Source organism: Gymnoscopelus microlampas, assembly GCF_963454915.1.
Source record: "Gymnoscopelus microlampas genome assembly, chromosome: 1".
Lineage (NCBI taxonomy): Eukaryota > Metazoa > Chordata > Actinopteri > Myctophiformes > Myctophidae > Gymnoscopelus > Gymnoscopelus microlampas.
Genome location: NC_139962.1, coordinates 59,341,453 through 59,367,057, shown reverse-complemented (window position 1 = coordinate 59,367,057; position 25,605 = coordinate 59,341,453). Strand labels below are relative to the sequence as shown.

The 25,605-nt window shown below is 42.1% G+C and overlaps 2 protein-coding genes across 2 annotated transcripts in view; both read right to left on the bottom strand.

Moving 5' to 3' along the window:
- Positions 1-20,650, bottom strand: part of mylk3 (myosin light chain kinase 3) — a 51,906-nt gene extending 31,256 nt beyond the window's left edge. The window contains exons 1-3 of the mRNA XM_084058111.1: positions 20,547-20,650; positions 20,372-20,454; positions 13,653-13,792 (exon numbers count right to left, since the gene is read on the bottom strand). Coding sequence (XP_083914237.1) covers positions 13,653-13,792; positions 20,372-20,454; positions 20,547-20,551 — 228 coding nt within the window. The 5' untranslated portion in view covers positions 20,552-20,650. The remainder of the gene's footprint in view (positions 1-13,652; positions 13,793-20,371; positions 20,455-20,546) is intronic.
- LOC311045626 (eukaryotic translation initiation factor 3 subunit M-like) lies at positions 16,953-18,110 on the bottom strand (the record flags this gene model as incomplete). Its single annotated transcript, XM_084057582.1, has 1 exon — positions 16,953-18,110. One exon carries the CDS (start codon positions 18,108-18,110, stop codon positions 16,953-16,955), a length of 1,158 nt encoding a protein of 385 aa, XP_083913708.1.
- Positions 20,651-25,605: the final 4,955 nt, after the last annotated feature.

The window sequence follows — 25,605 nt, the reverse complement described above, 5'->3', positions numbered from 1 at the left end:
CAAGCTCACAACACGTCCGTGCCAATACGGAGGCCACAATGACAGTAATCTACTGTTCTCTCTGCTGTGTGATGGGTAATGTGGTTTCCATAGCTGTAGTTCTCCAAGGTGTGATGGGTAATGTGGTTTCCATAGCTGTAGTTTTCTGAGGTGTGATGGTAATGTGGTTATCTTTCATATTACTCACTCAATGGTAGCGCCAATGGACGCTCCACAACACCGTCACGTTATTCTTTTTTGTATTTTTTTTTTGTATCTACACCGTCTGGAGTATAAGGAGTTATGACAGACAAGCAATTTTGGACATTAGCACAGCGATCGCACAGCGAATTCCGGACTTTAGTTTTTTTTGAAGAAGTTTCGGAGTAGGACACCGCATCCTCAGGCTGCACTACAACAGCTCAGTTGAAGGCGTTCTATCAGGCTGTGTTATGGCCTGGTATGGAAACTGTACGGCCCGAGAAACGATAAGCCTACAGCGAGTAGTGCAATCGGCAGAGCGCATAATGGGAGGCGAGCTCCCCGCGCTCCAGGAACTGTACAAAAAGCTGTGCGTAGTCAAAGCCCAGCGCATCATCAAGGACAAGCACCACCCAAGTCACAGACTGTTCAAACCCCTACAACGACCGCGGCCGAGCAAGGGGGCCTACCGCAGTATCAAGAGCAGCTTCGACCCGGCTGCCGTCAGACTGCTGAGGCACGAGACTTGGTTGTGAATTGGTGTGAGAAATCACACGCTGTCCCATTCCAGGCCTCCGTGGCGGATATTCTATCCTTTCTCCAGGAGCTACTGGACCAAGGCAGAGCCTTCTCCACTGTGAAAGTGATCTGGTGGCTATTTCAGCTTGCCAAATAGGCTTTGATGCCAAATAGGCTTTGATGCCAAATAGGCTTTGATGCCACATCGGCGTGGCAACACTCGCTCATATGTCGTTTCATGAAAGGGGCTCGTCGCCTCCTTCCAGTTTCTAAGACCTTAACCCGGCCTGGGATTTGGCCTTGGTACTGGACTCACTCTCTCAACCACCTTTTGAGCCTTTGAGTGTAGTGCAGGGGTCTTCAACAGGGGGTCCGGGACCCCTCGGGGGTCCTCAGAGTTACAGCAGGGGGGGCCACCAAATCTTTGTGTGATAGGATCATGTTTTTTACATTAACCACTCGCCTAGCCTCCCTATTCTGAGTGGAACATTATCCAAAAATAGCAGATCTACAAGCTCACAACGCCTCGTGCTGTGAGGCGTGGTGAGCTTGTAGATTGGCTAATTTTGGCAAAGAGGTTTGGTGTAGAGGGAAAACAAGAGCAGACTGACGGTTCAAGTGGTTAAATGTCTGAAAATACACATTAATCACACATACACTGTGTAATCAATGTATGAAATGTTTTAATCTGCAAAACAATTTTATACAATATGTAGTGGGGGGTCCCTGCTTCATCTCTCTCTCAGCTAAGGGGTCCTTGGCCTTGGCTTGGCCTAATCCGGGGTTTGTACCTAAAAACCCTTTAGTTAAATGTGTTGCTGTTGAATTGGAGGCATTTCACGTTCCCCTTTTACTTCACAGGAGGATCAGAGATCACATTCTCTTTGCCCGGTCAGAGCATTGAGTTTGTGTATTGACAGGTCTAAGACTCTGAGGAAGTCAGACCACTGCACCAGTTATTTGTTTCATGGGCAAAGCAATTAGCTGGTAAACCCATAACGAAGCAGAAGCTCTCTCACTGGATAGTGGAGGCCATACAGTTGTCTTACTCTAGTAAGGGTCTGCTGCAGCCTCCAGACGGTCTGGGTGCACATTCTACTAGAGGGATGTCTGCATCCTGGGTGCTTTTTAAAGGGGTCACTATCCAGGATGTCTGCACTGCGGTGAGTTGGTCTTTCTTTCTTTCTTTCTTTCCTTTATTTATTCAGGGGAGCCCACTGAGAGCAAGCTCTCTTTTTCAGGGACGCCCTGATAACAGCATATAACACATATAAAATACATACATAATGAAAAACAACAACAAACATTTGAATCATATTACAATCATCACAGATGCAAACAAACAGTGTTTACATGAAACAGGTGCAGTCTTCACCTTTGACCTTCACCAGATTCTACAGACTGGATGTGACTGCGCCACCCCCCCCCGGCGCAGGCAGTCCTAAGTGTAGGTTCTAGACAAGGGGTAACCCCATAGGCTGACTAATCAGGGCTTTGACTTGGAAAATGATTTGAATGAATACTGTGTCACTGCAGGTCCATTGTATAGCACAAGGGGGGCAGGGCCCTGCTGCTCATGTGATCAGTATGAGGTTGGTCCAGCCAATGAATTGTCTGGAAGTGTATAATAAATGCTTCTGTGATCGGGCCACGCGGCGCTCTCCCATAAGCGAGACATCTCACTCGTAAAACTCAAATAACCGGGATTAGGTTTGTAACCTATAGTTTCCATAGCTGTAGTTTTCTAAGGTGTGATGGGTAATGTTTACTTTACTTTATTATGGATCCCCATTAGCACTTGCCTAAGCATGGCTATTCTTCCTGGGGTCCGTCACACCCAAATACACATCATACACAACAACATACTACAGATACAACTAGAAAAAGTGCTTCTCGGAGCACATGTCTCCGCCAGGTCAGGTGTGGGCCAGCAATGTTCGTAATTCGCCAATCAGGATGGAATATGAAAAATAGGACGGATCTGCTGTCCCATTCCAGGCCTCCGTGGCGGATATTCTATCCTTTCTCCAGGAGCTACTGGACCAAGGCAGAGCCTTCTCCACTGTGAAAGTGATCTGGTGGCTATTTCAGCTTGCCAAATAGGCTTTGATGCCAAATAGGCTTTATCGGCGTGGCAACACCCGCTCATATGCCGTTTCATGAAAGGGGCTCGTCGCCTCCTTCCAGTTTCTAAGACCTTAATCGGGCCTGGGATTTGGCCTTGGTACTGGACTCACTCTCTCAACCGCCTTTTGAGCCTTTGAGTGTAGTGCAGGGGTCTTCAACAGGGGGTCCGGGACCCCTCGGGGGTCCTCAGAGTTACTGCAGGGGGGCCACTAAATCTTTGTGTGATAGGATCATGTTTTTTACATTAACCACTCGCCTAGCATCCCTATTCTGAGTGGAACATTATCCAAAAATAGCAGATCTACAAGCTCACAACGCCTCGTGCTGTGAGGCGTGGTGAGCTTGTAGATTGGCTAATTTTGGCAAAGAGGTTTGGTGTAGAGGGAAAACAAGAGCAGACTGACGGTTCAAGTGGTTAAATGTCTGAAAATACACATTAATCACACATACACTGTGTAATAAATGTAATAAATGTTTTAATCTGCAAAACAATTTTATACAATATGTAGTGGGGGGTCCCTGCTTCATCTCTCTCTCAGCTAAGGGGTCCTTGGCCTTGGCTTGGCCTAATCCGCGGTTTGTACCTAAAAACCCTTTAGTTAAATGTGTTGCTGTTGAATTGGAGGCATTTCACGTTCCCCTTTTACTTCACAGGAGGATCAGAGATCACATTCTCTTTGCCCGGTCAGAGCATTGAGTTTGTGTATTGACAGGTCTAAGACTCTGAGGAAGTCAGACCACTGCACCAGTTATTTGTTTCATGGGCAAAGCAATTAGCTGGTAAACCCATAACGAAGCAGAAGCTCTCTCACTGGATAGTGGAGGCCATACAGTTGTCTTACTCTAGTAAGGGTCTGCTGCAGCCTCCAGACGGTCTGGGTGCACATTCTACTAGAGGGATGTCTGCATCATGGGTGCTTTTTAAAGGGGTCACTATCCAGGATGTCTGCACTGCGGTGAGTTGGTCTTTCTTTCTTTCTTTCTTTCCTTTATTTATTCAGGGGAGCCCACTGAGAGCAAGCTCTCTTTTTCAGGGACGCCCTGATAACAGCATATAACACATATAAAATACATACATAATGAAAAACAACAACAAACATTTGAATCATATTACAATCATCACAGATGCAAACAAACAGTGTTTACATGAAACAGGTGCAGTCTTCACCTTTGACCTTCACCAGATTCTACAGACTGGATGTGACTGCGCCGCCCCCCCCGGCGCAGGCAGTCCTAAGTGTAGGTTCTAGACAAGGGATAACCCCATAGGCTGACTAATCAGGGCTTTGACTTGGAAAATGACTTGAATGAATACTGTGTCACTGCAGGTCCATTGTATAGCACAAGGGGGGCAGGGCCCTGCTGCTCATGTGATCAGTATGAGGTTGGTCCAGCCAATGAATTGTCTGGAAGTGTATAATAAATGCTTCTGTGATCGCGCCACGGGGCGCTCTCCCATAAGCGAGACATCTCGCTCGTAAAACTCAAATAACCGGGATTAGGTTTGTAACCTATAGTTTCCATAGCTGTAGTTTTCTAAGGTGTGATGGGTAATGTTTACTTTACTTTATTATGGATCCCCATTAGCACTTGCCTAAGCATGGCTATTCTTCCTGGGGTCCGTCACACCCAAATACACATCATACACAACAACATACTACAGATACAACTAGAAAAAGTGCTTCTCGGAGCACATGTCTCCGCCAGGTCAGGTGTGGGCCAGCAATGTTCGTAATTCGCCAATCAGGATGGAATATGAAAAATAGGACGGATCTGTCTTGATCACTTGACTATAGAGATAATGTGAACCGATTTGTGTGATGTTTGGATTTTTTTTTAGGAGTAATATAAAGAATTTGCCTCCTGGTGGCGCTATAATAGGACAATGTTAAAATGTGTTCCTCAACGTAGTGCGAATGTGCACGCAAAGTTTCACCACAATCGGACACTGCGTTCATGATTTGTAGCATTTTGTTCACAGGCCACCCCTGCAAACTTTAGATGTCAATCTTAGCCAATCAGGATGGAATATGAAATATCTAACAGATCCATCTCAATCACATGACCGTAGAGATCATGTGTACCGATTTGCATGAAATGTGGATAATCTGAAGTAATATTAAAAAAATGATTCATTAAGTCAAGGGAATATTTTGGTGCAGAAACGTTTATTTAATTAAATTGTTTGCATCGTGGCTACGAGCCGTGCGGCCTCTTGGATACAGGAAGAGAGTGGGCACCTCGATATTAGATTGGCTATTTTTCCAAAATGTAAAAAGATGAAGAATTGGAAAAATAACCTTTGACTAGTACTACCTGTAGTGTTAATCTAGTTAATACAGTATTAAATCAATCAATTTGAACATGCACGGTACAATTTACCCTTCAACTGCTTGTTAATGCCCAAAATGACAACATATTATATGTTCAAGCATGTTCTAATCATGTATACTTTACATTACTTATTATTATTATGTTTTTTATTTTTTCTACATTTGGGAAAAAAAATAGGCAATAAAAAATAAAAAACTTTGAGGTGCCCACTCTTCCTTAGTGCCCACTCTTCCTGTTACTGGCCTCTTTCTTTCTTTGAAGTCTTCTGCGGTCAGCGCCTCAGCAACATTGGTGTGCACTAGCCTGGGACCAGACGAATCTGCGAGTGCAAAAAAAAATTGCACTCTGCGATTTGGGTCTGGCACCGCTCCATAGAGAATCCATTTCCTGTTCCAGAAGACGTGGGGCACCAATCAGGGCCCAGTATTCGAATATGGGCGACTGTAATTGGTAGTTGGTTGTAGGTATAACCAATTGCGTCGAGGGACATTGTTTTGATCCCGCCCCTTGGGAAACAAAACGTCCTCATGGAAGCACCAGACTCATATCCACGCAGTGATATAGTCTAGCTACGCCAGGCTTGATTGGTTAATATTTTAAGTATTTTAAGCATAATTATGTACATATACACCGCTAATATCGTCTCTGTTGGGTGGAAACCTCCTATGTCTAAAACAGTTACTTTTCAGGATTCAAATTCAAAAATAGCAAAAGTAGCAGATCTCCAAGCTTAAAAGGCGTCGCTTCGTGCCATGTTTTGAGCTTGTAGATCTGCTACTTTTGATACTTTTGTGTTACGCCGTAGTATGATCTACTGTAGTAGGGTGTTCATTTATGAAAAAACACAAAAAGTTAGAATATGGAGAAAGAGGGTTTCTGCCCGACAGCAACTATACACAAACTTAGATGTACTGTATTCTGAATGCTCTCAGCACTAACAGCCTCAAATAATATATAGACACCAGGTATTTGTCTGGGGTTAACTTGGTGCTATTTGGCCCCAGAGGAGAGAATTCACCTCTGTGACAGCAGCTATTGTGAAACAGGACGGCGGCAGCCATGTGCCACCTCTGAGAGTGCTAAAACAGTAGCCTCATCATCTGCAGTAATCTGCAGCCATACAGGAAGGGCCCATATATCATAGCAGTCTGTCAACAGCTGCAGGGGCCTAGTTATTAGGGTTTTCATGACCCTATGTTTTCCAACAACTCTTAAACTGCTCGGCTTGCTGCGGAGACTGTTTCCACATCGTATAGCTTAAATGTGGAAAATCATTGTGAGTGTGTGCGTGCCTGCGTTCCATTGCGCGCGTGCGTGTGTGTGTTAGCCTGCATGGCATGCAGGGTATGCGTGCGGCCGTGTGCTATGCGTGCGCGTCTGTTTGTCTGTAGGTCTGTCTAACTAATCTCGTAAACCGCTGCGCAACTTTCAGTATTTCACTTTAATACACTTCTGGGGTCATTTTAACGTCTACTCTGGCTTTTGTGTGCACCCAAGTTTTTAAGTTGCTTGATTCAATATTTTTATATTTTTAAACAACATAAATTCATAACTTGCTTTCTTCCACTGTCTACCTGTATGTTCTCAATGTGATATTAGTACAACTTGTCAGAATATATTATCGTGTAACTTTAAAGGGCAAGACGACTTTAGTAGAGGTTTGGGTTGTGTAGTTACCTTGATGTAACTCCAAAGGTGGACAAGAAATCAAAAATAATTCCTCCATTGATCAGAAATTGATAATTCAAAATATGCTTCTCATTGACTTACATTGTACGGTAAAACAGCTCTCAAAGTCACTCTTTTAGCACATAAACGAACACAAACAAAGCTGACAATATAGAACATCACCAAACCCAGTACTTCTCTTTCTTTTTAAATAAAATTGTCAACTCCCTGTTGATTTTACTACTAATTACAAGTACTCTGGTTACTGTAATAGGCTCTATGCACAGCAGCCATATTATCGCTTCCTTCACAGGTGTTACCAGTGATACTAATGAAGGCTCTGTTCCATTTAGTGTAGCAGAGTAGTTCTCAGATTTTTGAATTTCAGTTTTCCACGACCCCCATAACTCTCAGAGTGTACAAATGGACCCTTACGGGTCCATTTGGTTCCATTTGTACACTCTCAGAGTTACACACCCGTAAAGGGCCATTTGGGAGTGTTTCCAGTGAGCCAACATGCACAATATCAGCACCCTGACTCCGTCTGACCAGAATGGAACAGAGCCTTCATTAGTAATGTTATTGGTTGTGTAGCTTGTCAATCACATCATTCCGCCCCTCCTAGAGCATAATCTACTTTATCGTCAATTTTAAAATAAATGGGACCACAGTTTACCGAAACGCATATCATGATGATTGAAAGAAGACTTTAAACTAGCGACTGGAAGCATGTAGTATTTATGACAATTTTTGTTAAGGTAAGAAAATCTAGTCTAAAGTTAGCCAAAAACCCATCCGCTTGCTTAAATTCTTTCTGACACCAGCAGGGGTAAAACAGCGGAACTGTAACAGGCCATTCATATGAACTGTCTCTTCCGTATTAGCCTCAATGTAAAACTTTTAAGCTGGGCCCTTGGTACACACACACACATGCTAAAACCTAACTTTGATCTTGCACTGTGACTTTGACTTTTCGGCCAATATGAAACGTTTAAAGAGAAATGAATGGCACAGATCTTGACCCCTGATCTACCCTGATGTCATCTGCCTAGTCTGGTCATAATTGGATTAAAACTGACCCAGTTCTGTGCTGTGACAGACAAACAGGCTGTGTGTTTATATAGACAGACACACACAGTATATACCATAGTATTAATGTCTTAGTATTGATGTCATAGACGGGCCTCCAAGTAGTTAGCGCCCGTTTGGCCCGCGCAATGCCGTTCAACAGCCACCGATATACTGTACTGTGTAAAGCAGGGGTCTTCAACCTTTTCAGGCCAAGGACCCCTTAGCTGAGAGAGAGATGAAGCAGGGACCCCCACTACATATTGTATAAAATTGTGTTGCAGATTAAAAAATGTCATTTCTTAGACAGCGTATGTGTGATTAATGTGTATTTTCAGACATTTAACCACTTGAGCCGTCAATACTTAGTCTGCTCTTTTTTCCCTCTACACCAAACCTTTTTGCCAATAATAGCCGATCTACAAGTACACACCGCCTCGCACCGTGAGGTGGTGTGAGCTTGTAGCTCTGCTATTTTTTGGATAATGTTCCACTCAGAATAGGGATGCTAGGCTATTGGTTAATGTAAAAAAAAACATGATCCTATCACCCAATGATTTTGCGGCCCCCCTGGCCCCCCCAACTCTGAGGACCCCCGAGGGGTCCCGGACCCCGTGTTGAAGACCCCTGGTGTACAGTATAGACTGACACACAGTGCTGATGTCAAACACTTCATAGACTTGCCACCGAGTACTCTGACAACAGATACGGATGATCAGACGAGCTGATTGTCAGCTTGTGAATTAATAAATGCAATTAAACTGCAGGCATTGACAGTATGGCTGTGTCTTTACAGCCTCACTCCACAGAACAGTAATAGATATAGACTACAATAAAGAGTGACTTATAGCTGGCTGTGCACCATTGTAATGCACCGAAAATAGCAGATCTACAAGCTCACCCTGAGACTGTTTGTGTAAACCTGCTATTATCGGTGCGGGACAAGGCGAGCAAAAGCGACAGGCAATCCAAGGCAATTTCAATGGATGCAAACTGATGGCTGACACTTGAATCCATAAACAAGTGAATATGAACACAAACCATTCTACAGCAACACATCTAGCTAAACACTGTAGCCAATAGCCTAATTCTACTTCTAACAATTCACTGCATCTCTCGACTAGGCAAACTCATATATTCTATAACTTATATATTCTACTAAAATATGCCATAATTAAGATCAGTCCATACAGTATGTTGGAATAGTGGCAGAGACAATAACCCGAAGAAGACCGCAAGGTCGAAACAGCGTTTGTTTGACTGCTGTTTATTAAAGTTTTGACGCATTTAAAGTGAGTTGCGAGCCCTTCCTTTATCTGGAATAGTGGCAGAGGCCACCAAATGTTGGCTTTTATGGCAAAAAAAAAGAGTATTTATGAATATAGATGTGCAATTCATAATGTTATATACGTTTGGGAGACACCACATTGACACCATACTGTGTTGGTGACCCCATGGCCGTCCTAGCACCACCATTCAGCCAATTTGCAATCTGGTGTAAGGATCAGCATGGACTTTAGGCTTTTAGGGGACTCTCTATGTGCCGATGTCTTAGAAATCAGCAGTGCATTGCAATGTTGGGATCAAGAGGACCACGATTCAGATGCCTGCCGCCTGCCTGATGGACCAGATATATCAATGTATAGTGAGATATACCCAGCTAGGTGTCTCCAAAATCACACAGGCCTGCTTTATATACATTATGCCATTGCATTGCCATTTAATATTCAGTATCTCAAAAACAAAGATGAGCAGTATCAATCTCTTAGTTTGTAAACGTCGGAGCAACATTCTAGGTCATTGGTTCTCAAAGTGGGGTCCGGGGACCCCCAGGGGTACTTGAGGGGGTTCCAGGGGGTCCCCAGCTAAATGACCCTAACGGGTCCATTTGGTTCCATTTGTACACTCTCAGAGTTAAATTAACATTGATTTTACAATAAGAATTGGGGTCCCAGAGACATACATGCTATTAAATGGGGGTCCGTAGCCCTAATGCATGTCAAACTGGGAGTCCTTGAAATTAAAATGGTTGAGAATCACTGCTAGAGAGCCGTAAAAATCTTCTCTTATGGGGGGTCCCTGGCTTAACTTTTCAAATGGGGGTCCGCGGGCTAATAAGTGTCAATTTGGGGGTCCTTAGCACGAAAAAGTTTGAGAACCACTGTTCTAGGTTATGTTGGTGAATCTATAAACAGGGAAATAATATTGATTGATTGTTAGTATTGCCGTTGATTCCATGAATTCACTTAACATGAATTCACCCCACAACAATTCACATATCAATTCAAATATCAGTTCACCCCAACACAAATTCACATAAAATCAATTCAATTCTCCTAACATCAATTCATCTGACACCAATTCACACGTCAGTTCACCTGACATCAATTCACATTTAACATCAGTAGAGAATGTTACTACAATATAACTAACACACGTGTGGTGGTTGTAGTTGGGTCTATCTGCTCTTCTATTGAGACATTTAGATCCTATTACGCTGGGTGAGACCTGCTACTGCGAGTGTCTAACCGGAAGTATCGCTCAAGTACTTCCAGTATGTATACGACGAATGCGACGGAAGCCCCGCCCTATAGACACGCTCTGCATTAAGTCGTTGCCAGGCTGGGAACGAGGCTCAGAAAGAACCTACATTCGTAGGACCTTGAATCTCAAAATGCGATGTATCCTCTCTGCCCAAACCGGCTTTCTGTATTAGCCCAGCACGAAGGGCATTCAAGTTCTGGATTGCAGCTTTAAGTTGTTAAAAGAACTAAATAAAGAAGTAAAGTAAAACTTTACAAGTAGCTTAATGACAGACACTTTAACCCTTTGAGACCGGGAACGCATCTGTGTCATTTTAAGATTTCTTTGGCTTTAAAAAAATAGCAAATATACAAGCTCATAGCTTGTATATTTGCTATTTTTTTGAAAAATCGTGAAAATATGTGCAAATCTTTAGTTTGAATATATATATGCTTTTTTAAAGCGAAAATGTTTAACTCAAATCTTTGCTTCTGGGGATTTTACAAATGTCTTCTAAATCCTAACAGGTTTTTTTCCTAAAGTTTTTTTTTTTCTTTTTTTTCTTTTTTTACTTATGTTGCTATATTATCAATGGTTTTCTAACTTTTTTCTTGTCAAGGACCCCCAAAATAATATGTATTTGTCTAATACGGTATATAATAATAATATTTTGTTCCAGGGACCACCAGAAGCAAAGATTTGAGTTAAAAATGTATATAAAAGATTTGCACACATTTTCACGATTTTTCTAAAATATAGCAGATCTGCAAGCTCGTAGCGCGGCACTCGGTGCCGCGCTACGAGCTTGTATATCTGCTATTTTTGAATAGCCAAAGAAATCTTAAAATGACACACATGCGTTCCCTTCCCGGCCTCAAAGGGTTAAAGGAACTAAATAAAGAAGTAAAGTTAAACTTTACAAGTAGCTTAATGACAGGTATACTCCATGCAGGGTGAATGCATCTTCCTCCACAATGTAACAAGACTTAGTTGAAAATACCACAGAAAAGGTCATCACATCCCCCCTGTGACTCACTGACCTATGAAATATAATACACGGGCCGCAAGGTGACAGCTTGTCATCTCGTAAAACTGTTTCACATGAAGGCATCAAACCACACCCTGGAGACAGACACTTTAAAGGCCTCCGTGTTAACCACATGAAACCCAGAGGCCCGATTCTGACCAGAACATTCGGCGAAAATAGCAGATCTACAAGCTATTTCCTGGGGCCGGGGAGTCTAGTTCAACAAAGTATAGGCTATAGGGTTCAAGTGGTTAAAGGCAGAGTATGTAACCTTTCCCTGTGTTTACATAACAAAACAATAAATACATTCTTTATCAATCCTTGCCCTCTGTACCAACCAGTCATCAGCCACTGCTATTATAGAGGGACATTTTGCACTGAGATTTGTTTAAAATATAAAGTTCATTATACATAAAATGTATTATTATTATTATTAAATGATGGGTAAAAAATGTAACCAACAGTAAACCGTGTAGATGACTTGTTCTTCTCAGAAACCAGAGATAAAAGCTTGTGAGCAGAATAGAAATGTCATCATCATTCTACAACTCAAGTCACCAACACCACCAGAGTGGAGTATATTTCTTAAATATGTGTTAAAAAGCTACCAATAGCAATCATTGCAATAGACTGTTGAGTATCAGACGTCTCTCAAGCTCTTTAGTAAACAGAAAATACACGTTCAGGTCGGGATACCAATGTTATCCAATCAGGAATGAGAACTCATGCAGGATAAACACGTGCAATTGTAAGTGACGACACAAACAAAACAAAAAAAGACCAGACAAAATTGGAACTGGAACACTAAAGCTGATGAATGATCGCTGTGGGGTTCTCTCTCCTGATTGGATAATATTGGCATCCCTGTTTACGAAAGAGCTGGGGAGACGGGGAGACACCTGTTACTGAACAAGCACTCTATAGCAATGATTACTTGTGAATATAGAGCTTTAACTTAAAAACACAAATAAAACTTTTTAAAACAAAAGTATATCACTTGAAGCTGAACACCCCCTTTAAGCTGAATTATCCCAAAGCTAAACAAATGCATACAAACACATTCCCAGTATAGTGTAATGGACACTGAACGACAAAAAAGCAAGTCAATTAATAGGAAAGTTGACATCATACTTGAGGATGATTTGTAAGTGCCTGTCAGCACAACTTTAACCCTAGAGTCTCTATTCTGGGGGGGAGAACATTCTGCAGAAAAGCAGCGGACCTAGTATAGAACCCTGGGGGACCCCTGTCAACTAAGTAGCCTACTGTATATAGTGTTTAAGAGGTTAAATGAGACGATAAACGCTCACTGTTCAGTATCTAAGAACTTCCATGGCATTCAGTGGGGTTAAACAGCAGCAAATCCACATCCACATGTCAGCATGTGGATGTGACCAAAGGGTTGCCAACGTCCCTTGAAATACTGAATCGTCCCTTAACCCATTAAGACCTGGAACGCATCTGTGTCATTTTTTGATTTGAGCTAAAAAGCATTATTTTACACTTTGGCTATTCAAAAATAGCAGATATACAAGCTCATAGCGCGGGTGCCACGCTATGAGCTTGTATATCTGCCATTTTTTTTTTAATCGTGAGCATTTGTGCAAATCTTTGGATATATTTTGTTAAAAGCGAACATATATAACTCAAATCTTTGCTTCTGGGGGGTCCCTGGAACAAAATAATTTGAGATGGGGGTCCGCGGCCAAATACATATCATTTTGGGGGTCCTTGACATGAAAAAGTTTGAGAACCACTGACATAGTAACAAACAGGTCATATACATTGTATAATACAGGTTGTTAACCACAAAACATTGTATGTCCAAAAACTGTTTTCAGGATTCAAATTCAAAAATAGCAAAAACAGCAGCTCTACAAGCTCAAAACGTGTTTTTCCGCACCGCATTTCAAGCTTGTAGATCTGCTACTTTAGATGCTTTTGTGTGACGCTGTAGAATGTGATCAAGTAGGGCGTTCATTTTCAACCAAAAAAAAGAAGTTAAAATATGGAGATAAGAGGTTTCTGCCCGACAGCAAATATTATAATACAGAAACTGTACATGTTTTATCTGGGTCGTCCCTTATTTTCTACCGTGGAAATAAGTGACACCTGGCCCTGGTGTCCCCTTATTTGAATCTCAGGTATAGTTTAGGCGACCCTAAACCTCTGCCTAAACCTCTGCCACCTCAGACGTTTTTCTTACCGTGAACTTGCGAATGTAGTCCGAGACGCTGAAACCTGGCGTGCGGTGAGAGCGAGACCAGAGCGACATGGTGGTCCCTGATCCATCCTCTGCTCTGTGTGACATGGTGGTGGTCCCTGATCCATCATAAGTCTGGGACGCTGCATGCAAGGGAAACAACATAGGAAACTATCTGTTTTGGACCGAGCAACACACACATACACACACACACATACACACACACGCGCGCGCGCACGCACGCACGCACGCACACACACACACACACACACACACACACACACACACACACACTCTCCTCTTCCCTCTCTTTGGGCTCAGAGGCTTTGCAGTTGGCGGAAGGGGAGGGGGGGGGGGTGTCCCTGTTCCCCCTTCTTATTCTGACCACAGTGTGCACACACACACACACACACACACACACACACACACACACACACACACACACACACACACACACACACACACACACACACACACACACACACACACACACACACACACACACACACACACACAGAGAGGCCTCTTCCTGCTGGGAGATAGCAGCTGTGTGAGATTAGTGAGGGGTATGCAGGAAATGTGACTGTCCTGTTTTATTAATAGGTGCTCAGATTGGACAGTTTTGTTTGTGACGCTCACTTCAAAACCACTAGGGCGTCTGTGTGTGCGTGCGTGTGTGTGTATGACTAGTAGGAGAGAGAGAGAGAGAGAGAGAGAGAGAGAGAGAGAGAGAGAGAGAGAGAGAGAGAGAGAGAGAGAGAGAGAGAGAGAGAGAGAGAGAGACACACACACAAACAGACAGACAGACAGACAGACAGACAGACAGACAGACAGACAGACAGACAGACAGACAAGACAGACAGACACAGCCAGCACCAGAGGGAGAGACCATGATCTGGTAGCACCAAATTTAGAACAAACATGGGAAAGCTCTCATTTTACTGCTCTGCCGCCAAAATGTGGAATGACCTGACACCATCCATTCATCTTTAAAGGGTGTTATTATTTCTACATTTCAAAAACAAGGGGAGGTAAACGTAATTTCCCATCGAAAGGAGGTCATTCACTGCCGTCGCTTTTCCGTTTCTCCTTTGTACATAATAGTGTTTGTATTTGTTGATGACATGTATTATTGTGTTATTATACTATGTTGATTCATTGAATACATAGGACCACAATGGAAACCATTCCCAGGACTATTTTGTGTTATCCTTTTAGCCTAAATGTCTGACTGTACCTTGTGCTGTTTACATTACTGACTAATAAAGTATTCAATCAATGACTAATAAAGTATTCAATCAATCAAAAACAGACAGACACACAGACGTGTTGTTGACGTGATGTTTCACGACTTCACAGCATTAAAGGAGACCCCCCCTCATACAACCACTAGCACTCTGTTTCCTAAACAATAGGCTCTATGCACAGCAGCCATATTGGAAAGAAATTGGGCCTCTTCTTACTTCCTTCACAGGTGTTACCAATGATACTAATGAAGGCTCTGTTCCATTCTTGTCAGGGTGCTGATATCGTGCATTTGGCTCACTAGAAACACTCCATTTTGGTTTCCAAATGGCCCCTTATGGTGGGTGTGTAACTCTTGAGAGTGTACAAATGGAACCAAATGGACCCGTAAGGGTCCATTTGGTTCCATTTGTACACTCTCAGAGTTATGGGGGTCCTTAAAAATAAGACAACCACTATGCCACACTAAATGGAACAGAGCCTTAATTAGTATCATTGGTAACACCTGTGAAGGAAGTAAGGAAGGGGCCCAATTCATTCCCAATATGGCTGCTGTGCATAGAGCCTATTAACACAGCTTGTAAAAATGATAATGTGTCTGAATTATCATTGTAAACCTATGCAGCTGCTGTTCTACATACAGCCAACAAGCTGAAGAGGAAAAAAAAATCACACCCTGTGTGAAGAGAGTGGTGCCTTTGATGAGCCCCGTATTGATGTTGTCATCAATGTTTGTTTATTGGACATACATACGGACGGACACACAGACAAAGTCAGATATAGGAGTGGTTGGCACCACTCAAAAATCACAGATTGAGGCTTAAACCTTTGTTGTTATGAAATACCTGAGACCATTCATGCTTATGAACGTGTGTTCTATTGTTAGTTTGACCACTTCAAGTGCACCTTAAAATAACTAATAACCGGAAATAGCCGACCTACAAGATGTTGTGAGCTTGTAGATCTGCTTTTTTTGGTGTGTGACATGCTTCCATAGAAGACATGCAGGCTTCTATGGAATCCTATTGACTGAAATCAGGTGTGGCGACTTTAATCCATGCGATAATCTGGCCCAGTTCATTAGTAATCGGTTGAAGCGCACATTCCCCCCATCTACCATGTTGAACATGTGTTATCGTGTTGAATTTGAATCCGAATCCCAATAATGTGCTTTATAAATAAATATCTTTATAAATATCTGCGCCGGAGTGAAGATCAACTTGCACTAGCAGCCACAAAGCTACAGGCTACCATTCATTTTCAATGGAGGGCAGCGACATGAAGATACAAATGACACTAGCTTCAGACGCCCGCTGGAAAGCGACAAAATAAAGTACAGCTGGCTTCAACTTCACATCAGCAGCTACAGTTCGAGAAATTTGTTGTTTAACAATTTCCACCCCTTCTCTCTCCACAAAAGTCCTGTTTATAGTGTTTATAATGGTGGAAAACGATTGACTTCCGTCAGCCAGTTCCCTGTTCTTTTTAACCCTAGCCTTTATATTCTCCTTTATATTTCCTCGTCGGGCACACGTTTGATGATGTCAATGAGTGTGTTGCACAACATTTAACAGCAACCTGACGACAGATATTCTGCGTTGCTTTATGGTTTCGTATCTTTTGTCGCTGCCAGTAGCTTCTCAGACTTCATGTGGTCAGTCTATCACCAGTCATCCATGAAGTATCTATGACACATATGACTCCATATCTGGGCATGGTTTCAGCCCAATTCAAACGCCATTCACTTCCTTACAGACAGCTTGGCACTGAAAGCGGATAACCGATGGCGTCATTCATGCCCACATTTTGAACCATTATAGAAACCTAATTTAAAATGTCTAAACGTATGGAACGTATGGGAACAGATTTGTCAGATTCTCTGTTAACCGGATAGACATGCAGACGGACAGATAAACTGCGTAGTCTTTCTGAAACACTGCAAAAGAATAAATAAATATTGCGGTGATGAGCTAAAACCGTGCAACTCCACGTGACGATTTGACAGCTTGGCATGCGTTGGCTACTCTTTATTTAGTCGTGCATCGCGTGTACGTATCCTTAGGCAAAGGGCGACAGGGTTTGCAGGCTGGACTTCACGGTTGCCAGGTTGGCCTTCAAAGAGGTGACGCGGTCAAAGAGCTGCTGCCATTGCTGTTTGTCAAAGTTGCGGTCCATGCTTTGGCTCACAACAACCTTTCGCCGGGTTTGGTCAATTCTGCAATACACCATCTTGGTCTGAACGGCGTCAATGACGAAGGCTTCGACATCATCCGCACCGATCTGAAGTTCCTGCTGCATGGCGTCAAAGGATATCTCCCTGGATTCCACCGCCATGTCCATGAAAGTCAGCAGACGCATCTTGGCCATGTTTTGTGTGTGGGACAGTTCAAAACGATCGATGAAGTCCTGGAACTTCTGGTAGAATTGTACGTACGCTGATAGTTTTGCACTCACAAAGATGGTCAGTAGATCGTGAATGAGCTGTCCCTTGAGGAAGCGAACGGGTTTCAGGGCCAGCAGGTGGTCAAACAAGAGGGTGTTGGGGTCTTTCAGAGCTCGGATGATGCATTTGGTGGCCTCGGTGCGTGCGTGCGAAGCGTTGTCCTCCGTGTCGCTCCCCAGCAGCTCCAACATCACTTTGGCCGCGGGTTCGCTTTGCTTGCAGTCGAACAGCGCCTCGTAGAGCAGCCTCAGAAGAGTGTGCTTCCTGTCCGTGGTCAGGTTCCAGTCGGCGATCCACTTGCGGACCGTGTGCAGGTCGGTGGGGATGAAGGCGATGGCGTTGCAGGTAGCCGCCACCCTGACGAGGCTGCAGAGGAGCTTGAACCTGACGGGGCTGTTTTCGTCCATGACGTGGAACAGGTTGCTCAGCAGCTGCGTCCTGAGGGACGCTCGCTCTCCTTCGTGGAACTTCACCAGCTTCTCGCACAGGCTCTCAACGAGGGTCTCCTGCTTGTCGCTCTCCAGGGTGTTCAACAGATGCACGATACTGTTCATCACGCTCTCCACGTCTTTGTCGTCGTCCTTGAAACAGACGTGGCACGCCTCGATGATCTGAGCCAGGTCCACGTGAAGCCCACCTTCAGGGTTCTCCTCGGTGAGGTCCGCCCCTTTGGACTTCATGTAGGCTCTGAGCTCTGACGCCTGTTCCTCCTCTGTAATATCAATAAACTTCATCTGTCTTTTATTGAGCTTGTAGGTCAACTCGACGCTCATACCGAAATTGATTAGTTCTTCCAAATACTTCGCTGGGTGCAGTTCTATCTGTTGCTAAATGACAGTTTGTTTATTTAACAATTAACTATAAAAGACAATTACATGGTTGTGATGACAGCGTGGTGATGTCATTGCGCGATGATGTTCATCAATATCTGACCCCTATTTAGGATAGCAGCCTACAGGACAAAGACAGTGTTCTTTAGACAAAATGTTCTTGATTCAAAACCAATCGTAAGTTTGTATCAGGCTATATTATCTTTAACTGAAGAGTGCGCAAGATAACTGATTAAGAGTGAACCACGTTGGTACCAAGTGGTAAGATACATGCCTCACACACACAATATTACATTTATATTTAATAAATTATATTTATTGCAGTCTCATAAATTAGGCTTATTTGATATAAAATAACAGCTCTACAAGTTCGCAACATGTTGTGATTTCTTACATCTCTAAACCCTATGAAGCTAAGTATTTAATTGTCATGGACCTCTTCCGTGACTCTTTGATGCAGGAGATGAATCCAGATTTTGGAACCTTTTCGCTTTACAACTAAATTCAGGCTAAGCATTCAATTAGCATTGATATGTCCCATGCTTTATGGCATGAAAGGTAAGGTCCCTGGTTTAAATCCGATACTTTGAACATGTTCACTCTGCATTTAAAACTAAAGTAACTAGTTGTCATTAATTTCTCCCATGCCACTGTGGTGAAGGAAATAATTAAATCACTGCTTTATAAACATAAGGTCCCCGGTTCAAATCCAACATAAGTTTTTGGAACCTTTTCACTCAGTAACTAAATCCTATGAGGCTAACTAAATAATGTCTCACAAATAGTCTATGTGTCTGTGGCACTAGAGAGGAATTAGTGTTTCATAAACAGATGGTCCCTGGTTCAAATTCACATTTAGGAATATTTTCACTCTACATCTAAATCCTATGAGGCTAAGTAATTACCCTCGTATCTTCCAAGCCTCTGTAGTACAGGAGATAAGACAGCGATTTATGAACAGAAGGTTCCAATAATAGTTTTGGCTGTAATCTTTCACTGAAGAAAGAACAGTTTAAGTATGAACCACAGTGGTAAGATACACACCTCACACACGCACGTCATATTACATTAGTGCAGTGTAATAAATTAGCCTTAATTGGTTTATAGCAGTTATACAAGCTTGCATTGTGTGTTATGATTTCGTAGATCTATAAATCCTAAGGAGCTAAGAATGTAATGATAGTGCCTTGTAAACAAAATGTTGCAGGTTCAAAACCAACAAGGAACATTTTCCAAGTTTGTACCAAACCTGTACCTAATCTTTCAGTGACAACCACGCAAGAGAATAAATTAGGTATGAGCCATAGTGGTGCAGTGGTTAAGATGGTGCAGTGGTTAAGATAAACACCTCGGAGAGCAAATACTGGGAGTTCAAAACTCACCGATGGTAAAAGAGAGAGTTCGAAAGATGGTATAAATCACGATGGCAGAGTGAACAGAACAGTCCTATGACTGAAACGCCTCAATACGAACGAAAATTCCGATCAAATGACTCGATAAGAACGAGATTCCCAAATTATGTGAAACAAGGTTGCTAGGGTGACAGGGGCAGACAGTTATACACAGCAGCTATGAAAAATATAAACATCATAAACTGCTCAAATGTTCATAAACATGCTCATGCTATTTTAATCATTTCATTCATTCAAACTTTCAGATGGGGGAGAGGACATATGGACTAAATTTAATATCAAAACATTTTGGACCAATTACCTCAATATCAATATAATATATTGATATATTATATAGGCTACTATTGGAGCATAACATATTTACACAATGATAACGCACGCACGCACGCCACACACACACACACACACACACACACACACACACACACACACACACACACACACACACACACACACACACACACACACACACACACACACAGCGTATGACTGCCATCTACTGGTCTCACCACCACTCTGCATGCAAGCAGTAGGAATTTTCTCTTATAATGAAACAGACCAGACATTATGAATTACACCACCCTCAACACACAGACAGACAGACAGACAGACAGACAGACAGACAGACAGATAGGTGTTATCAGACAGACAGACAGACAGACAGATAGTTATTAGACAGACAGACAGACAGACAGATTGGTGTTGACAGACAGACAGACAGACAGACAGACAGGTGTTTGTGGACATTTCACTGCTTGTAGAAGTGTTGACAAATAAACCTGCCCGACTCACCATCACAATGTGGCTCGTCGTGAGCGTGCACGCACGTGTCCTTCATGAGCGTGCACGTGTCCTCCGTGTCTGTGGCTAGTTTTCTGCTGAGGAAAAGTGAATTGCTATTAAGCAGCATGAATAAAAATATAAAATGTGATTGTTTTTTTTTAAGTGGTCTCGTGGCACAACTTACCCCATGTATGGTAAGTTCTCTTCAAAACAAAGTGTATGTGCCCCATAGGCCCCAACTTGCCCCTTGCCAAATGGCACAACTTAACTTAACCCAGAACTACCATATTGACTTGATTAGCTCCCACAGCTAACATGGTGCACTTTCATGCTAGCTTTACTGCCTCATCATGCTGGAGCTTATAGATACCCAAATGCACCCGATCTACTATGAATCACCCCATTCAATGGAAAGGAATTGCTCCAAATGTTCCCATTCTATGGGGTGGAATTGTACAATCTCTGCAACCCCGCTCACCCAGGTTACCGAAATTACTCCTAAAACCCCATTTAATGGAAAGTCTTCTCCATTGGCTGTTCTCTCGGACACCCCGCCCACCTCTTTCAGACTCGGGTTACAAAAATTACTGCAGAAGTCCCATTTAATGGTATTGAGAGGTTGCCATGGCAACATGGGCTAATATTGCGGTGGTTTTAAATGCATTTTGATTATATAACATTTATATTGTCACATTTATAATTTATTTTTTATTTTCCCGTCCTTCAGTGAATTTATATGATTTTTTTTTTATAATGTATTTATTTATTCATTCTTTAATTTATTTTTTGCTGACCGAAATTGCGTTGCCATTGTGTTTAATTATTAATTATTTAATGATATTGATAATGTAATTTGGGCCATCGTGTTTATTCATTATTAAATGATAAAAATCAGTTTATTTGTTAAGTTTGGTAAGGGAGGGGTGTGGTGGATTGCTCCATTTACAACGCTAACATAAACGATCAGATTTCAAATATGAAGTGCTTAACTAAAGGCCACGGATGTTACAATTGTGTACGTTCCAGCTTGAGTACCCATATCTTCCGTATTGTTCAATAAAAAGCCTTTTAATCCGATCGACGGCCATTTTCTCCGTCTTTTCATCAGCTTTCAACTATGCGATCCTATCGGTTGGGAGGTGTATTGCACATTATAACTCTATGCGAAAATGGCCGACGATCGGATTAAAATGCTTTTTATCCAACAATACGGAAGATATGGGTACTCATGCTGAAACGTCGGCATGTATAACATCCTGGGCATTTAGGTAAGCACTTCATATTTGAAATCTGTACGTTTGTGTAGACGTTACAGTTGTAAATTGAGCAATTCATCACACCAGGTTGAAGAATGTCCATGACCGTCATCTTTCAGGCCTACCGCTGATAACCATTAGCACATTGTCTCAAAGTGGGGTCCGGGGACCCCCAGGGGTACTTGAGGGGGTTCCAGGGGGTCCCCAGCTAAATGATGGACAGGGACCAAATGGACCCTTATGGGTCTGTAACTCTGAGAGTGTACAAATGTAACCAAATGGACCCTAACAGGTCCATTTGGTTCCATTTGTACACTCTCAGAGTTAAATGAACATTGATTTTACAATATGAAAGTGGGTCCCAGAGACCTACATGCCATTAAATGGGGGTCCGTAGCCTAATGCATGTCAAACTGGGGGTCCTTGAAATTAAAATGGTTGAAATCACTGCTAGAGAGCCGTAAAAATCTTCTCTTATGGGGGTCCCTGGCTTATCTTTTCAAATGGGGGTCCGCGGTCTAATAAGTGTCTATTTGGGGGTCCTTGGCACGCAAAAGTTTGAGAACCATTGCATTAGCACATGAAGTCAATTCATTGTTTAATTTCAAATAAGTTTAATTTCACTTATACCACTTCATTCTGTTGATGTTTCTATTTTACTGCTACAGCAATTCATCACAAGGCTTTTTCTTTACTATTTAGCATAAATATAGTCCTGGTTATTTCTCCCTAACGCCCTAAAAAGTCCAAACGGGACTATGTGGTTTGCGCATGTGCAAAGGAACGTTCAACATGGTGTGGTGGGTGTGGTGGGGATTGCTCCATTTACAACGCTAACGTCCAGGTCATAAACGATCAGATTTCAAATATGAAGTGCTTAACTAAAGGCCATGGATGTTAAAATGGTGTACGTTCCAGCTTGAGTACCCATATCTTCAGTATTGTTCAATAAAAAGCCTTTTAATCCGATCGACGGCCATTTTCTCCGTCTTTTCATCAGCTTTCAACTATGCGATCCTATCGGTTGGGAGGTGTATTGCACATTATAACTCTATACGAAAATGGCAGCCAATCGGATTAAAATGCTTTTTATTGAACAACACGGAATATACGGGTATTTTTGAGGGATCGTACATAATTGTAACGTCCGTGGCCATGGGGTAAGCACTTTATAGTTGAAATCTAGACGTTTATGTAGATGTACGGGCCGTAAATGGAAAAAGTGCAAACATCAGGTTGAAGTGTCATGATATGAAACCTATCTATCTATCTATCTACATTGGACTGACACAACGTGAGCTAAGAGACGTGGTTTAAATGCAACATAACACACATCACCACCCAAACAAACCTGGAAATATTCTGTGCATTTTCATATTTTGTTGATCATTTTTCGATAAGTGTTTGTTGAGAACGAGAGATTTGTTTAACTTTTCCAACCCCGTGACGTCACGTCAGATTACTTCCGCATTCCGCGTGTTCGTACTCATGTCTCTGTCAGTGTCAATAAAGATCTGACAAAACAAATGTTTTATGATCTATCTAAACGTTCAAATGTTTTAAAAAGGTGCTGACCCTATGGCCACGGATGTTACAATTATGTGCGGGCCCTTAAAAGTACCCGTATCTTCCGCATTGTTTAATAAAAAGCATTTTAATCTGATTGGTGGCCATTTTATCAGAGAGTTGTAATGTTGCGTGAGTGCAGTACACCTTTCAACCCATAGGGTCAGGTGAAAACATATGGAGAAAATGGCCAGCAATTGGATTAAAAGGCTTTTTATTGAACATTACAAAAGATAGAGGTACTTTTGAGAACCCATACATGATTTTAACATCTGTGGCCATGAGTTAATAATTTTATATTTAAAGTGTGAAGATTTATGTTGATGTACAGGCTGTAAATGCAGAAGTGCAAACACCAGGTTAAAGTTTCGCCATGACTGCCATAATGTATTATGGTTTCCAAGTGCTATACTGCCACCGGACATAAACATTAAAACAGATCAAATAATTGCTGTTTGTGGTTCTATAGGGCGTTGGTGTAAAGTAACTAAGTACATTTACTCAAGTACTGTACTTAAGTACAATTTTGAGGTATTTTTACTTTACTGGAGTATTTCCCAATTCTCAGTACTTTAAACGAAATGATGCAACGCTGATATCGCTTTTGTATGCATTTTATAATATTTAAGGCACCCCGTGTGTATTGTATTCCAATAATAATAATAATAATAATAATAATAATAAGGGTAATAATAATCATAATAATAATAATGTAATTATAGAGCAGTAACACACTGAAATAATAAGGGTAATAATAATAATAATAAGGGTAATAATTGAATGTAGAGCAGTAACACACTGGAATAATAATGTAATGTATAGAGCAGTAACACACTGGAATAATAATAATAATAATAATAATAATAATAAGGGTAATAATAATAATAAGGGTAATAATAACAATAGTTAAGCCGTACACGATAGGGAGTTCCAATAGAAAAATATAAGCCTCGTGTACAATATAGGCTCGAAGTACTTGCGAGCGTACACGCCCCCATAGTTATAATGGGGCGTGTACGCTTGCATATGGGTGTCGTGTACGGCACCTGTGCTGACTACAATTTCCCAATGGAGGGCAGCAGTGAGCCATTTGTTGAGATCTAATAGGCCCATCCACATGTTTTACAGATCTAATTAGCCCATCTACATGTTTTACAGTTCTAATTGCTCCATCCACATGTTTTACAGATCTAATTGCTCCATCCACATGTTTTACAGATCTAATTGCTCCATCCACATGTTTTACAGATTTAATTGGCCCATCCACATGTTTTACATATCTAATTATCCCATCCACATGTTCTACAGATCTAATAGGCCCATCCGCATGTTTTACAGATCTAATTGCTCCATCTACATGTTTTACAGATTTAATTGGCCCATCCATGTTTTACACATCTAATTAGCCCATCCACATGTTTTACATATCCAACTAGCCCATCCACATGTTTTACAGATCTAATAGGCCTATCCACATGTTTTACAGATCTAATTGCTCCATCCACATGTTTTACAGATCTAATAGGCCCATCCACATGTTTTACAGATCTAATTAGCCCATCCACGTGTTTTACAGATCTACTGTGATTAGTTCATGTGTACACAGACATCTATAGGTGCGACTGCAGTAAGCCACTTACTGTAGTTAGTTCATGTGTACACAGTGGTTACTCCCTATGGTCTGAGTATCTACAGGGCTGACAAGTAAAGTCTAATAGAGAGTATTAGAGTCTGCTAAAGCCTAGTACACTCTAGTCTAGCCTAGTCCAGCCTGTTCCATGCTAGTATGGCCTATACCACCTTCCCCTAGTCTGTTCTCCCAACAGGCTGGACTATACTAGTTTTGGTGCACTAGGCTGTACTGTACTGTACTGTACTGTACTGTACTGTACTGTACTAGACTCTACTGGTCTCTAATAGGCTGTTTGAAGCTCTAGTAGGCTTTGCTAGGCTTTGCTGGGCTCTATGAGGCTATAAAAGACAGTACTTTACTGTGGCTCATGCAAAACTATGGCTCGTGAACACAAGCTATGGCCCGTGTACACAGTGGTTACTCCCTATGGTCTGAGTATCTACAGGGCTGATGTAACCCAGGTTTCAAAAGGTTTTCAAAAGGTTTGTGTCACTGTTGTCTGTGTGTCACTGACAGAGTGACACACACAGTCACACACACACTCAGTCTCACTCAATCAATCAGTCACACCAGTGCTTGCAATTGTCAATCATTGCAATCACAGCCACGCCCTAAAGCAGAGACAGTCTGCAATAGCAGAGTGAGGTGCACACCACTCTGAGGCTACTGCAGACTTCCACCCAAACTAATACTCTCTATTATACTTTACTAGTCCCTTGTCAGCCCTGTAGATACTCAGACCATAGGGAGTAACCACTGTGTACACATAGTGGCCAAATTATTCAAGA